The sequence below is a fragment of the Poromitra crassiceps genome, assembly GCF_964638095.1.
Source record: "Poromitra crassiceps genome assembly, chromosome: 23".
In the NCBI taxonomy this organism is placed as follows: domain Eukaryota; kingdom Metazoa; phylum Chordata; class Actinopteri; order Beryciformes; family Melamphaidae; genus Poromitra; species Poromitra crassiceps.
In genome coordinates this window covers 6,125,142-6,139,948 of record NC_139639.1, presented here as the reverse complement: position 1 = coordinate 6,139,948, position 14,807 = coordinate 6,125,142, and the positions used below count along the sequence as shown (strand labels likewise).

The following is a 14,807-nucleotide window of genomic DNA, read 5'->3' as shown; positions in this document are numbered from 1 at the left end:
AAAATGTGAGATCATTATGTCCACGTCATTCATTGATTTCCGATGTGTGGCCGTGTCTTGGTAGCATATGGAGAGCACATCATGTAGGAAAGTTGTGTTAGTCAAGTGTAAAGATGGACTGTTGCAGTGCGAGTCCCAGGTCTTAGACTGGTCTGTGAAAGGTTAAAGGTCAGCTAAAGAACTGAGAACCATTGGTGATGACGGGCATAATCCCATGGACGAACAATACGGGACCATGGTCAATAAGGTCAATAATGGATACAGTTTTGATAGTAAAAGACTAGAGGTCAGTAGTGACCACAGGAGTTAGCCCGTGGACGAGCAGCGTAGGTCCCAGGTCTCGACTCAGCAGGTCCAGCTGGTGCAGGTAGGCCAGGTAACGCCTTGTGTCTGCTGGTGGGCGGGGCAAGTACAGGAACCGCACAGCGGGGGGCGGAGCTCCGTGCTGGCGAATCAGATTGTTGACAGCACAGATATATTGATCCGTCAGCTGCGCAGCATTGTTGGGGAACCTCTGTATACTCTGGTCCTGCTGTTTCTCAGCCTCCTCTTCATCCCAGTCCCTCTCCTCATCCTCTCCAGGTTGTAGAGCTGCAACGATTCATCGGTTAGTCCAGTGGTTCCCAACCTTTGTTTGTCTTATGTACCCCTTGAGCTGCATTGCCATGGCGATAGTACTACCCCCCCCCCACACACACACACACACACTCTCGTGTGCATACTTTGTTCCGCAAGAAAACTGTGGCTGTGGTGCATCCCTGGATGTACGAGTAGCCTAAATACATACAAAATATATTTGCCGCCGAACTGCCAGGGTTTGGGCTTGGCCTCTTTTTTCCCTTTGTCAGCGAGCTTCCCTAAACCTGAATCTGGAGTGACAACAACTGGACATCATCTTGGGCTTTGGGAAACACCTATCGAAATCATTTTTTTCCACCAACTTCTGACATTTTATAGACCAAACAACTAATCGAGGAAATAATCAACAGACTTAAATCGACAATGAAAATAATCGTTAGTTGCGGCCCTACCCCTACCGGGTTGTCCTCGATGGCCCGCCGTCCTCTCTCCTCGTCTCTGCCAGTGCAGCGCCACCACCTGGTCCCAGGCCACCGTCTGCACCTGAGCCTTGATCCGCAGCTCCTTGAGCATCAGCTGCAGCTTGGCCCTCTCCTCCTCCTGCAGGCTGCACCCGGCCTCCACACACAGAAAGAGGCGCAGTCTGGTTTGGCTCCAGGCACGCGACTCGTGAAGCACGCAGGCCAGCTGCAGCAGGAACAGTGAGCAGGTGTCCACGTAGCCGCAGCTGTCCGGTCGAAGGAGGTTCAGGGGCCACACGTCGACAAACGGCCCCGTCCTGCCATGGTGACACCTGAGCTTTCGCCCCGACCCGCAGATCTCCTCCCGGTCGAACTGGTTGAAGTAGCGGGCGAGTGCCACGTTTTTCCCCATTTTGACGGTGTCGGCGATCACCGACACATATTCCTCTTCCTGGAGGTCTCTGGTTTCCTCGACTCCCCTCAGAGTTGGGAAGAAGGGGGGGCGTTGTTCTCTGGGGTTCTTGGCTGGGCTCACGACATCCAAGCTCTCACCTGCAGACAGGAGAATTTTGCCTTCAAGGTGGTCTTCAGGGGCAGAGTCGTCATAGAAACCCAAGACGAGCGTGTTCGGCCTCATTCCACCTAGATGCAAAGAGATGTGACAGATTGTCAAATCACATAGGTTCCTTGTCACAATTGGTCAATGATGTCAACAGACAGACATACCCAAATGGTTGTACAGAGGAAAGAGAAAGTTGCTAACCAAAGCCTGTGATAAAGAGCAGGTTCTGGACTCCGTGTCGGACAGAGTCGGCCAGGGTCAGGTTGACGAAGGCCTTGATGTTGAGATGGTCCACTAGAGACAGCCATGAGTCATAACAGCTCTGCAGGGGGTCAGAGGGCAACCCATCTGAAAGACCAATCACATACATAAGGAAGGAAAATGGTCAAAGATGTGGACTATTACTGATCCACAGGCATGGACCTCATGCAGTCAAAAGCTGCATGTTGTTGTCCTCCCCTATAGCAGTGGTTATCAAAGGGGGAAGGTCTCGGGATACCACTGGGTGGGTCTAGTCTGGGCACCTTTTACTCCGCTTTGTGTCATTCATGGGGGCGTAAACCAAGGAAACAGGAAACAACACCGGAAATAAGTGCGCCAAAAAACATCTTTTTTGCCGTTAGCTTGACGCGGCGAGGTTACGTTAGCTAGAGCCTGAAAAGAACAACAACACAAGTTGTATAGTAGCGTTAGCACATTTCGAGTCACTGCCGAGGAAGGTTTCTGGAGAGCCAAAGACAAACAGCGGACAGACAACTAGCGTTATATTCCATCAACTGGCCATTTGTTTGAAAAGTAAAGCTTCTGTATTGGTTTAAAATGTGATATTGTGAATCTGTGATGTTTCTACAAGAACTTCTTCAAAAACTTAGTTCGGTACGTCCATCTTTTGTTTTGTTGTTTGCAGTTTTATTTTCTTATTCGTTGCGTCTGATTGTCAAGTTAACGAGCTATTTCCGCTGTTGTTTCCTGTCTAGGGCGGGCTCTAGGCCGGAAACAGACAGGGTGACAAAATCACTTGTGAACGGAGGCCAGGCTCTTTCTCGCCGAGAAGAGCCTGGTGACGCGAGGTTAGGGCGGGTCACGAGGTGATCTCCAGAACGTGTGCAATTGGCCTAAATAATGTGTGAACTACAGAACGTGTGAAATACAATTTAAAAACTATTAAAAAGAGCACAGTTTAACCATAATTGTTACATTTTGTTTGTTTTGTTTACAAAATTCTCAGCATGTGCGCACAAACGTTTGCATGCTTCAACCAGCTCCAGGGATAGTGGGGGTCACGAGCCTCTGGCGCCGTTATTTTGGGGGTCGGGTGCTGAAACGTTTGGGAACCCTTGTCCTATAGCACTGACCAATTATGAAGCAGCCCTCTCCGAACCACACCCTTTTTACCCAGTAACCCCATCTGGACGTGTGCCAACACATAGAGGCCACTCTTCTTCAGGTCATTGATGAAGGTGATGAGGCCTGTACAGCTGCGAGGGTTTGCCACCATCAGCAGCACCTGGGGCCTCCAGAACTTCACATGGTCCTTTCGCACATCGAGCATCAACAGGTACTTGCGCACCTGAGTGAAACAGAGGACGAAGTAATTCATATGTTGTGTTCTATGGTTGCATTGTGTGAGACTGTGTTTGTATTTGTGTATTTGTGTGTGTGTGTGTGTGTGTGTGTGTGTGTGTGTGTGTGTGTGTGTGTGTGTGTGTGTGTGTGTGTGAGAAGTTTATTTGTATAGCTCTAATTCACAAGCATGTCTGTTAGAGGGCTTTACAGAGAATGTGTCTAGCTAAATCTAGCTAAGCACTATCAATAAACATGATTGAACACTCAGAGAGAGGGGGGAGAATGGGGGAGAAGGGAGAGGGGGGACACAGGGGGAGAAGGGAGGGACACAGGGGGAGGGAGGGGTGAGGAGAGAGAGCAGAACAGGGTATTGATAGTATTCTGTTACATCACCACACGGCCATCTTGGTAGGAAAATAGCAGGCGATTCTAATCGATTAACAGGTGATTACAATCAAGTGACACAGTCAGCGGTGAGCTGTGCCTACTGCAGCGCCATATTGGTAGGAAAATGCTTGTGACATTATGGGAAAACTATGAATACTGGGGCTGTGCGATACGGTTGAAATCAATAACACAATAGTGGGTCAGTTTCGATACATACATACATACTGTACGTATATCAGAAATAGAGAGGCAAAGTGACCGCCTAATTCCTGCTTCAGCACTGTAGCAGAGATTTTCATCCGCCATTCATTTTCCCATAGACATTTTGTAAAATGCTTATAAGTTTTACTTGTTCAAACCAAACGGTTCAGATATATTTAGAAACAGGAGAGACCACATAACATTTCACTCGGACCAAAACGTAATAAAAAATTGCGGATTTAAAGAAAATATTTTTTCAATTTTGGTTTGACGAAGTAAAACTATTTTAGAAGCATTTTACGAAATGTCTATGGGAAAATAAATGGCGGATACAAATCTCTGGTACAGTGCTGAAGCAGGAAGTAGTCACTTTGCCTCTCTATATGATTCATGTACGCAAAGTGTGTGTGTGTGTGTGTACCTGGTGAAAGATGAGAGCCTGGCTGATGGAGCCCCAGTTGCTGGTGGGACAGAGGTAGTGGATAAGCATTAAGAGCAACAGCATGAAGGCTATGCTGGCGAAGGCATAAATGGCACTGATCAGGAACATCATGACCAGGCAGCCCAGGATGCCCAGAACGCAGGTATGCCAGGTGAAGAATCGGAATGATGGTCTTTAAAAACAATTACAAAAAAAAGTTAAAGTGTAACAAGTTAGTGTAAAAGTGAACAAGAAACGGAGATTCCCCAAATAATCTGTAATTCCTAAAGAACTGAGGTCTCAAGGATTGTTTGGAGTCAGGTTAACCATACTGTACCTGAAATTGGGTGCTGAAGCCCATTCCAGGGCCAAACAGGCCAGGTCCACAGCAGCATAGACCATCAAGAAGAAGATAGTTACAATTCCAGCAATGGTGTTCAATTTCCCAGAAAACAGCACCACCTGGTGGTAGGAAGAATGAACTCCAAATTGGTTGACTTCAAATCAGTTTTCATGTCACAGCCCCCCAGAGAGACACTTTAGGCCACAGAGATGTTGGCCAAGGGACCTCTACATGGGAAGCTGTTTGTTGTTGTCAATTTAGTATTAGTTGCATATTAGTAGATTCATTGTGTAAAAGTCTACACTGCAAGTAGGGAGACAACAGAGAGGAGAGTAAAACCTATGATTAGAGTAGTCATTGTTGTCTATTTTCTATGTTGGACAACTTCCACTGAATTAAAGTCCCAACATGTAACTTTCTGTTGAGCAGCAGCAACAGTGGCCTCTGCTGCCACAAGTGGTAATTACAGGTGCTAACTATGCTACTTACTTTCTTGTTTGTATGTTCAGATATCAGTCTTATTTTACCGTTTCTGCTACTACTCTCTACTACTTGGTTAACATTTCTGCAGTGTTTATAACTGATTTGTTGGAAGAAGAAAAAAGCTCCAAATATCCCCAAATGTTGAAATAGCGCTGCTAATCAAGGTAGCCATAAAAACACATTTCACTCCCTATACATATTTCACAATAAAAGTTTCACATTAGTCTGTCAGCGGAAGGCTTTTGATACGAAGGAGCTAGATAAGAGTGGTGCGCAGTGCATCCAAAACCATCGGATGCAATCTCCCACCCCTTAGCAGAACTATACAAGGCTAGGCTTGAAAAGAAGGCCATGAAATTTTTAAGCGACCCGCCTCGCCCAGAAAACAACTTCGTTAATCTCCTGCCCTCTCAGACAAGATTCAAAAGTGTCCCAAAATCAAAAAATCCCAATCAACTGTTGACATAACTAAATAAATAAATACTGAATCTTGAAATGGAGTTACATCCAGGCAACTTTCATGATTTGGCGCAGAGTGGGAATGACAGATGCGCCATTATTCCTATTAGAAGTCAGTATACCATCAAAATTATTTAAAATCTGTTATACTAAGGTAAAAAAAAAAGTTACATTTCAGGCTTTAAATGAGCGTGAAATTAGAGTCGTCTAATTTATGTATATTCTCTAACTGGGACAATTTCTACTGAATTACATGAGTGTGAAATTAAAAAGGAGCCCTGGAGTCCCTGGACCACACTTTGAGAACACTGATCAATTACTTGACAGGTTGTAGTTAAAGCTATATCCAATGACAACAACGTATCGACTAAGCAGAGGTTAGGTAGACTCACTCTAAACTTCATGCACAAGTGGGACAGTTAATAGCCGTGTTCGGAATGGTTCACTCATTCACTCACTATTCACCATGTAGTGTTTATCATAATAGTGAACTATTTGGGGAATGATCAAACAAGTTTCAAAACTATATGGGAGAAAATGTAGGGTACATTCTCTGTTCACTGGAAATTGTAGTGCATTGTGGGTATTTTACAGTGGACTACATAGTGAATCAAACTAACAGTTGAGAATTCTGACACACTATATAGTCCACTATTTCCGTAATAGGGACTGGTTACGAACAGGGCTAATGACTCCATTATAATCCTACCTGTACAAGACACCACGAGATGAGCACTGAGGCCCAGGGGTTCCCACTCAGAGAAGTTTTCCTTGCCAGAGCCAGGACGCCACCTGCAGATGTTTACATCATCGACAACACGAAGGTCAGTCTCAGGCCTTCACTATTAGCCTGGGTAAGCCCAGCCTCCACCAGGTTAACACTCCAAGCCATCTTGTGTCATATACCGTAAATTCCGGACTATAAGCCGCACCTTTTTTCCTGTTTTTTGGCCTTTTTTGGCCCCTGCGGCTTATCGATGGATTTTTTCAAAAAAAAAAAAAAGAAAAAAAAAAAAAAAAAAATCTCTCTTTTTTAGCACTCTTTCTAACTATAAATCCTAAATAACTATAATAAGTTTTAATTTCCTCTCTTGCCCTCTTTTCACCACACTGTATGACACTGTATGACACTGTGTGTAGGGGTGCACCGATCGATCGACACGCAATCTGTATCGGCCGATTTGGACCTCAAATATGTGATCTGCTGTTTCCGATATTCCTTTAATGTTGCCGATCGCATAGCCGATCATGCTGCACGTGAGAAACATGAGGCAGCCCATTTTCATGTCTTCAATGTCTATCGTTTAACTTTCATATTGTGCTCTAACATTTATATCATTGTGTTGCAAAGCACACGCTTTGCTTTCGTCAGTGTACTCACCTCCACACACCGCACCAGACTGTCAACACACCCCTTGCGTCTTTGAATCACACAAATCAGCTGGTGATTAGAGCAGCCTCAGCAGAGAGAAGTTACCTCCAGTCCTCCCGCCTACCGAGGCATTTGCATGCTGTTAAGTCCGTGTGTATTAAAGTCCCAAATTGACACGGTGGTACTGTGGTAGTCGGGGTAGTGCACGCGCACACACAGACAATTTCCACGCAAGCATTGATGTTCCCGCGGGCACTTTGAAGGAAGCGAAAGTGTGCGGCTGAGTATGTGGATGTGCGCTCCGTTCAGACGGACTTTCTTCCTTTCTTTGAACATCAGTTGAACATGTTCTAATCCCCTTCTTCCATGTGTGCGTATATGACCAACCAGTAAGTCATTATTATGTTAATATTCCTGTATTGCATTCCCTTTTGGTTTTAGATCGATCTACCTGCAATCATTGCAATAACGTTTGTTGCGTGCATTTGCCGTTTGATTGTCTGTTGCGCTAATTAATGCCACTACTCAGATGGAGTTTAGCTGGTGTGTAGCTTGTGATTCTGTTGTTTCTCCCGTCATGTAACCCTGTCACCATTATGTAGATCGCACTCATAGTGCTGCTAATTATAACACTGTAACTCGGCCTCGATGGGCGGGTCGTTTTGATGTTCGTTCGATGCGGATCCCAATGTATGACGGTTATTGTGCATAACCCCGGTTCTATGAGTGGGAGCTCTTTGGCTTTAGTCATGGTTCAAGACTGGTGTTTAAGAGTAACTGACTTACAGTTTACCTAATTATCATTTATATATTATTAGTTGTTAATTATCACTATAATTGGCCTATATAACAGCAAGCTTGGTTACTGACCTGTTTGTATATTTTATTGCCTCCTTTTTCCAGACCACACACAATCCTACTATTCCTGTCATAATGCTGTAAAGAGCCTATACTGCTGTACTGTACTGAAGAGAACTGACAACTAAACGGTTGAACTCCCATCTGTCTCCTGCCTCGTGTTTTTACGGACACCCCAGGGCGTATATATATATATATCGGTGATCGGTAATCGGTAATCGGTGATCGGTCGATGATCGGTTGGGCAGATATTTCTCATAGGTGATCGGCAATCGGTGATCGGTGGCAAAAAACGTGATCGGTGCACCCCTAACTGTGTGCACTGTAAAAAACAACACAGGTGGTGTTGTGTTATGTTGTTTTGTTGAAATGTTAATAAATGGGAGCTTCCTCAAACAGCCATCTCTTTCCCGACAATCCCCTCTGTGCATGAACCCTTACATATGGTAATTAAACATTAAAACACAATTAAAAAAAAAAAAAAAAAAAAAAAATACCATTAACTCATTGAATGCCATGGACGTCCTTCGACGTCCAATTAAATAGTGACGTAGAGTGCCACGGACGTCCTTCGACGTCCAATGCGTTTTTTGACGGTGGGACGTCGATCAAAGCCTTCCGCAGCTCCTGTACAACTATAGTAGCTATTGGAGGTCTATAACCTATTTTACAGAACCCTTAGGTGGCGACAGTGCTCTCCAGATTACAGACATGTCAGGAATACACAGCCTGAAATAGCCTTGATGAAAGAGAACCCGCTCATGCTGCAGTCCAAAGCCATGTAGATTGTTCTGGCTGCAACTGACGGTGCGTGCGAACACAGTCAATCCGCGCACACAACTGAGTCCTTCTGCCTCTGTCTGTCTGTCAGCATAGTTTCTCCACATGATTAGCCGCTAGAAAAGCAGCAGCGCGACACTGAAAAGCCAAACCTTTCACTGCAGTCCGCGTGTGGCTTCTCCATGTTGCGCTGCCTGGGAGGCGGCGCTTCCCAGGCTTCCTAGACGCTTGGTGCGAGGCTGTGTGTTACTAGTGTGGGGAGGAGTTTTCAGCTGAGGGGGGGGGAGGGGGGGTGGGGCACGCAGGGCAGGACACAACTACACCACATCACTACATCAGAAAATATTACCGTATCTAGAGTCAGTGAATGTGCTTGAAATGCTGCATTTCACAAAAGGCTGAATATCTCAGCTTATAATTTGAAATGCCTGAAAACGCTGAAAACAACCTATCTTCTCCGGCTCATAACTAAAGAACGGAAAATGGTATCAATAAACTTTTTTTTGCTGATGATACAATAGAGTCTCCTTGTTCTTTTTGCGTGTTCGGTGTTTACATAGTAATATCACACAATATTCTGTGGGCCTCGAGAAATCACTGAAAACGCTCTGAAAACTCTGGCACTGGGAGCGTCCGTTCTCCAAAAGTGGCTGGCACTCAATGAGTTAAAACACCCGCGGCTTATAGTCCGGTGCGGCTTATATAAGAAAAAATTAGTCAACTTTGCAGGTGCGGCTTATACACCGGTGCGGCTTATAGTCCGGAATTTACGGTAATGCTTTGCACTAATGTCTTCAGCACTGTGAATATGAGACATAATATTATTACATTTGGAGGCCACGGATCACGCTATTCCCACCAGTTCCCTTCCGCCTCGAACAGGCACCCCGTCCGACCAGAGGAGACGCCAGTGATAGCCAACAGCACAACACTGCTAACAGCACAACACAAGTCAGTGTCACAGGCTCTCACCAAACAGGTCATCTTTGGACAGGGCATAGAGGATCCTGGAGGCTCCTATGAGGTTACTCATGGCAGCAGATATGGTGGAGCAGTAGATGCCCATTGTCACCAGGGGCTGCCAGATGTTGATGTCACCAAGGAAACTGTAATTCCTTTGGAGGAGGCGGCTAAGAGAGACAAGGGAGAGACACAACTATGAATTTATGTCAACAATACATACAATTGCATACTTGCTTCAGCACTTTAGAGATAAGTCCTTATGTGATACCACTTCATTTTGTTGTTCTGTATTCAAACAAATCAAATGCCCCGCTTTAAAAATCACTTCACTACAACAATGACATTCGATTTCTCAAACAGGAAGTAAATCATGTAGCTATGTCTTTTCTGAAACATACTGTTCTTTTTCCATTCCAGTGCTTTTTTAAAAAGGACTATGATTATATGGGCTATTTTACTACAGCTTAAAATTTTAGAGCTGAGGACGTGTGTGTGTGTGTGTGTGTGTGTGTGTGTGTGTGTGTGCGCGTGTGTGTGTGCGCGTGCGCGCCCTACCGGTCACAGGACGAAGCAGCCAGCAGACTAAGGAGATTGTATGTGATGAAGGTTATGAGCACCGCTGCCAGGGTTCCTCTTGGGATGGAATAGCTGGGGTTCTTCAGGTCACCTGAACAAACACATGAAAAGGAAAAGTTCCTTTTTGAACACAAGCGCTTGAATTAACACCCGGGCGGAAAACAAACCCAGACCACTCAGACTCCTGCCTTTCCCACGTGTAGAAGCATGAATTCACATCCATCTCAGAGCCACACGTGCCTGCCTGCCATGAGGTTAGTGTGAACACTCTTTCCTCTCACCAGACATGTTGGAGCCGGCCATGATTCCGGTGCAGCCGTTGAACATGACCGCAAACACGGTGGCAAAACTCATCATGGCACCGGTGGTGTAGTCTACTGTGTAGTCAGCTGGAAGAGTGACATGAGGAGGAAGACAGCAGGGATCACACAGTATATAGACAGCAGGGACCTATAGGCTAGGATCATTTATATACAGACAGCAGGGACCTATAGGCTAGGATCATTTATATATAGACAGCAGGGACCTATAGGCTAGGATCATTTATATACAGACAGCAGGGACCTATAGGCTAGGATCATTTATATATAGACAGCAGGGATCTATAGGCTAGGATCATTTATATATAGACAGCAGGGACCTATAGGCTAGGATCCTTTATATACAGACAGCAGGGACCTATAGGCTAGGATCCTTTATATACAGACAGCAGGGATCTATAGGCTAGGATCATTTATATATAGACAGCAGGGATCTATAGGCTAGGATCATTTATATATAGACAGCAGGGATCTATAGGCTAGGATCATTTATATATAGACAGCAGGGACCTATAGGCTAGGATCCTTTATATACAGACAGCAGGGATCTATAGGCTAGGATCATTTATATATAGACAGCAGGGACCTATAGGCTAGGATCATTTATATATAGACAGCAGGGATCTATAGGCTAGGATCATTTATATATAGACAGCAGGGATCTATAGGCTAGGATCATTTATATACAGACAGCAGGGATCTATAGGCTAGGATCATTTATATACAGACAGCAGGGATCTATAGGCTAGGATCATTTATATATAGACAGCAGGGACCTATAGGCTAGGATCATCTATATATAGACAGCAGGGATCTATAGGCTAGGATCATCTATATACAGACAGCAGGGACCTATAGGCTAGGATCATTTATATATAGACAGCAGGGATCTATAGGCTAGGATCATCTATATATAGACAGCAGGGATCTATAGGCTAGGATCATTTATATATAGACAGCAGGGACCTATAGGCTAGGATCATTTATATATAGACAGCAGGGACCTATAGGCTAGGATCATTTATATATAGACAGCAGGGATCTATAGGCTAGGATCATTTATATACAGACAGCAGGGACCTATAGGCTAGGATAATTTATATATAGACAGCAGGGACCTATAGGCTAGGATCCTTTATATACAGACAGCAGGGACCTATAGACTAGGATCATTTATATATAGACAGCAGGGACCTATAGGCTAGGATCATTTATATATAGACAGCAGGGATCTATAGGCTAGGATCATTTATATATAGACAGCAGGGACCTATAGGCTAGGATCATTTATATATAGACAGCAGGGACCTATAGGCTAGGATCATTTATATATAGACAGCAGGGACCTATAGGCTAGGATCATTTATATATAGACAGCAGGGATCTATAGGCTAGGATCATTTATATATAGACAGCAGGGACCTATAGGCTAGGATCATTTATATATACACAGCAGGCTACCATACTGGAACAATAAATCGCGAGTATAATGTCTTACATTTAGTCAGTAGTGTTAGGTTAAATTTCATGTTTATATGTTAACCTTGCTGTATTACTCTTACTTTACTATTCTGCTTGAAATCCGTGATCCACCTCCTTTTTGAAAAAATAAAATAAATAATAATAATAATAATAATAATAATAATAATAATAAAACGGAAGCACTGAGTTTGTTGCCAAGCAAACAAAGCAGCCCTGACTTGTCCTCTTGTCAGAAGTGAAGGGTGGATCTTAACTATTTTACACTCTTTGCGTGAGCAGCTGTTGGGCTGAGTGTGGAAGCCAAATAATTTAAATCCCACGTTTAATAGATTAAGTTGAGATAAAAAAGAAGAGCGCGCACATCCACTCAAAAAAGCAGGTGCAGGACTAAGGAACAACAATCCAAAATCAAAAAGTAAAGTCCGCACACTGCTAAAGATGTCTCCCACGGTAGATTTATTTTCGATGTTTCGGTCTCACGACCTTCTTCAGAATGAAGGTGGTCTACTTTATTTTTTATTTTTTAATAGATTAAGTTTACCATTACATGTGACAACCTTAAACCGCACCGTGTTCAACACCTACGCCATAGGTTGCTCTCTAAAGTGCGGAGCCGGAGGCCGGTGTAGTTGCCGCTGCTCGGGCCGGTCGTGTTGACGGCGGAAGTGTCCGACACGAGCATCACGACTCTGGGCCGCACGACGAGGAAACTGATGAAGATGGTGGCCAGGACCGTCACGACAATGATGAAGATGATAAAGGTGGCTTTGGCATAGATGTGGGCTCCCACCTGTAATGACAGAACCATTGAATTGTGCAGAAAGACACGGGCGTATCATGGGATAATTGCTTTCATTTCAAATGTTCCATCAGGAAAAATAAATAAATAAAAATATCACAAAGACCCCTCTGTTTGTATCATCAACACAGGGCACTTCATTGAATGTATCGTGATAAAATGTTTTGTGTTGAATCCCACCAGGCAGACGACAAGACAGAGGAAGAGCAGGGCGGTGCCATAGAGCAGAGACCACCAGTATCCTGATCGCAACACCTGATGGGGACCTGCAACACTTGCTGCATCTGAAGAGGTAGGGGATAACGAGGTAGATGAGAGATGAGGTACAGTGAGTGAGGTAGAGTGAGTTAATTCACGCACGCACACGTACACACACACACACACACACACACACCTCGGGACGTCGTGTCATGGCATTATGCACCCTACCTTCTGGGATGCCAAATGCAGAGATGATGGCTTCAACCAGACCCAAAATGTAGAGAGCGCTGCCACACACATTGGCAAAGAAGAACATAATCCCAATGCTGCCGCCGAACTCTGGACCCAAGGCTCGACTGATCATGTCTGGGGACCCAAGTTGAGGTATCTCATCATCACTGCAAATCAATTAGTTAATTTAGGCCGGACAACTATAATGGGCACAAAATCTCACTGCTTCACTGAATTCCTCGCATGAATTAGGAGGTTTTGCATCAACCAGATAATTGCTTAATATATATATTTCCCCCCCAATTTTTTATCCCCCATTAGTGCTCATTTTAATTTATTTATCCTGGTTGCTGCTCCACCCTCTGCCAATCTGGGGAGAGCCGAAACTGGCTCCATGCTTCCTCCGAGACATGGGCAGTAGCCAGCCGCTTCTTCTCACCTGACAGGGGAAGCTTCACCGGTAGGAGGACGTAGCACGTGGCAGGATCACGCTATTCCAATGAGTTCCCCTCCCTCCGAACAGGTGCCCCTAACGACCAGAGGAGGCACCACTTCAGCGACCAGGATATTGCATGTTTTGGTGAGGGGTTCCTATATGAAGGAAACCCCCAGGGGGCACGGGGAGAACATGCAAACTCCACACAGAAAGGCACCTTTTGACGACCCCACCCGGGCGGCGGGCACTCGAGGACATGCGGACGGGCACGCACTCCTTCAGCGCTCACAGCGTCCCAGGTGGGAATCGAACCTAGGACCTTCTAGCTGTGAGGCATCAACCACATAATTAGTCAAGTTCAAACTAGTGGTACCCATACAAGTGGTGACTGGGTTAAATAATGGAGCGAATTTAAGAGTTGTTGTTTTTTTCAAACCCACTACCCAGGCTACATATCTCATCGCTCATGAGGGAGAGAGCAGAGACCATTAACCTTTGCCCCTGGGATGCATCTGAACTAAAGACACTCTGGACACTGAAGGATACAGTAGGCACCTCCAGCATCTAAAGCCCCGTTGGTGGAGATGGCACAGACGGAGAGCACAGTCATGGTAATGATTAAGTAGGCCACCAGGAACATGCCAATGGACTGGTAGAGCCCCGCTTGGCCCACGACAAATCCTAAAAGAAACAAGAGAAAATCAGCCTCATGAAAAACATCACAAATCTAGTAGGCTACTCAGCCCAAGTTCATGGTTAAGGTAAGAATATAATACGTCGCGTTGTACAGAGCTAACACAGGTAGCCTAATACATTTCAGCTACTCTAGTCTCTCAAATAGAGATCAGACCAAAATTGCTATGGGGCAGGTATGCCTAATAGGATGAGATAAAACACACACACACACACACACACACACACAAAGTACTTTGTAGAGTCCCTACAACAAGAACATTATAGGCTGAGCGATTTTTCCTTAGGTTTCAAACTAATTGATTATTCATTCAGTGTGTGTGTGTGTGTGTGTGTGTGTGTGTGTGTGTGTGTGTGTGTGTGTGTGTGTGTGTGTGCGCGTGCGTGCCAATCACTCACCGATTCGCAGGAACACAACGACGCTAAACATAGACAGTAAAGTCGGAATAACAACTCCGGACACCACGCCTAGCTTGGTAGCGGTGGTTTTGCCCTTTGGGCGGCGGGCGTCTCTCTCCACCGTGACCCCGGCGGGACTGGACGCATCGTCCGACTCCTGAGCGGCGGAGAGTCGGTAGTGGAGAAGAGGAGCCTTTTCTGTCATGGTGGTAGCCAGTGTGTGCCACGGTAGCCT

General features: G+C 45.1%; 1 protein-coding gene across 1 annotated transcript; it reads right to left on the bottom strand.

The window, feature by feature from the left end:
• Nucleotides 1-280: 280 nt before the first annotated feature.
• On the bottom strand, nt 281-14,777 carry LOC310797267 (solute carrier family 12 member 9-like; the record flags this gene model as incomplete). The annotated part of the gene is made up of 15 exons (XM_083659632.1): nt 281-591; nt 1,038-1,682; nt 1,804-1,950; nt 2,998-3,172; nt 4,178-4,370; nt 4,515-4,639; nt 6,172-6,254; nt 9,445-9,602; nt 9,991-10,102; nt 10,293-10,400; nt 12,399-12,603; nt 12,793-12,896; nt 13,042-13,179; nt 14,027-14,161; nt 14,573-14,777. 15 exons carry the CDS (start codon nt 14,775-14,777, stop codon nt 281-283), a joined length of 2,844 nt encoding a protein of 947 aa, XP_083515758.1.
• Between the last annotated feature and the right edge of the window lie 30 nt (nt 14,778-14,807).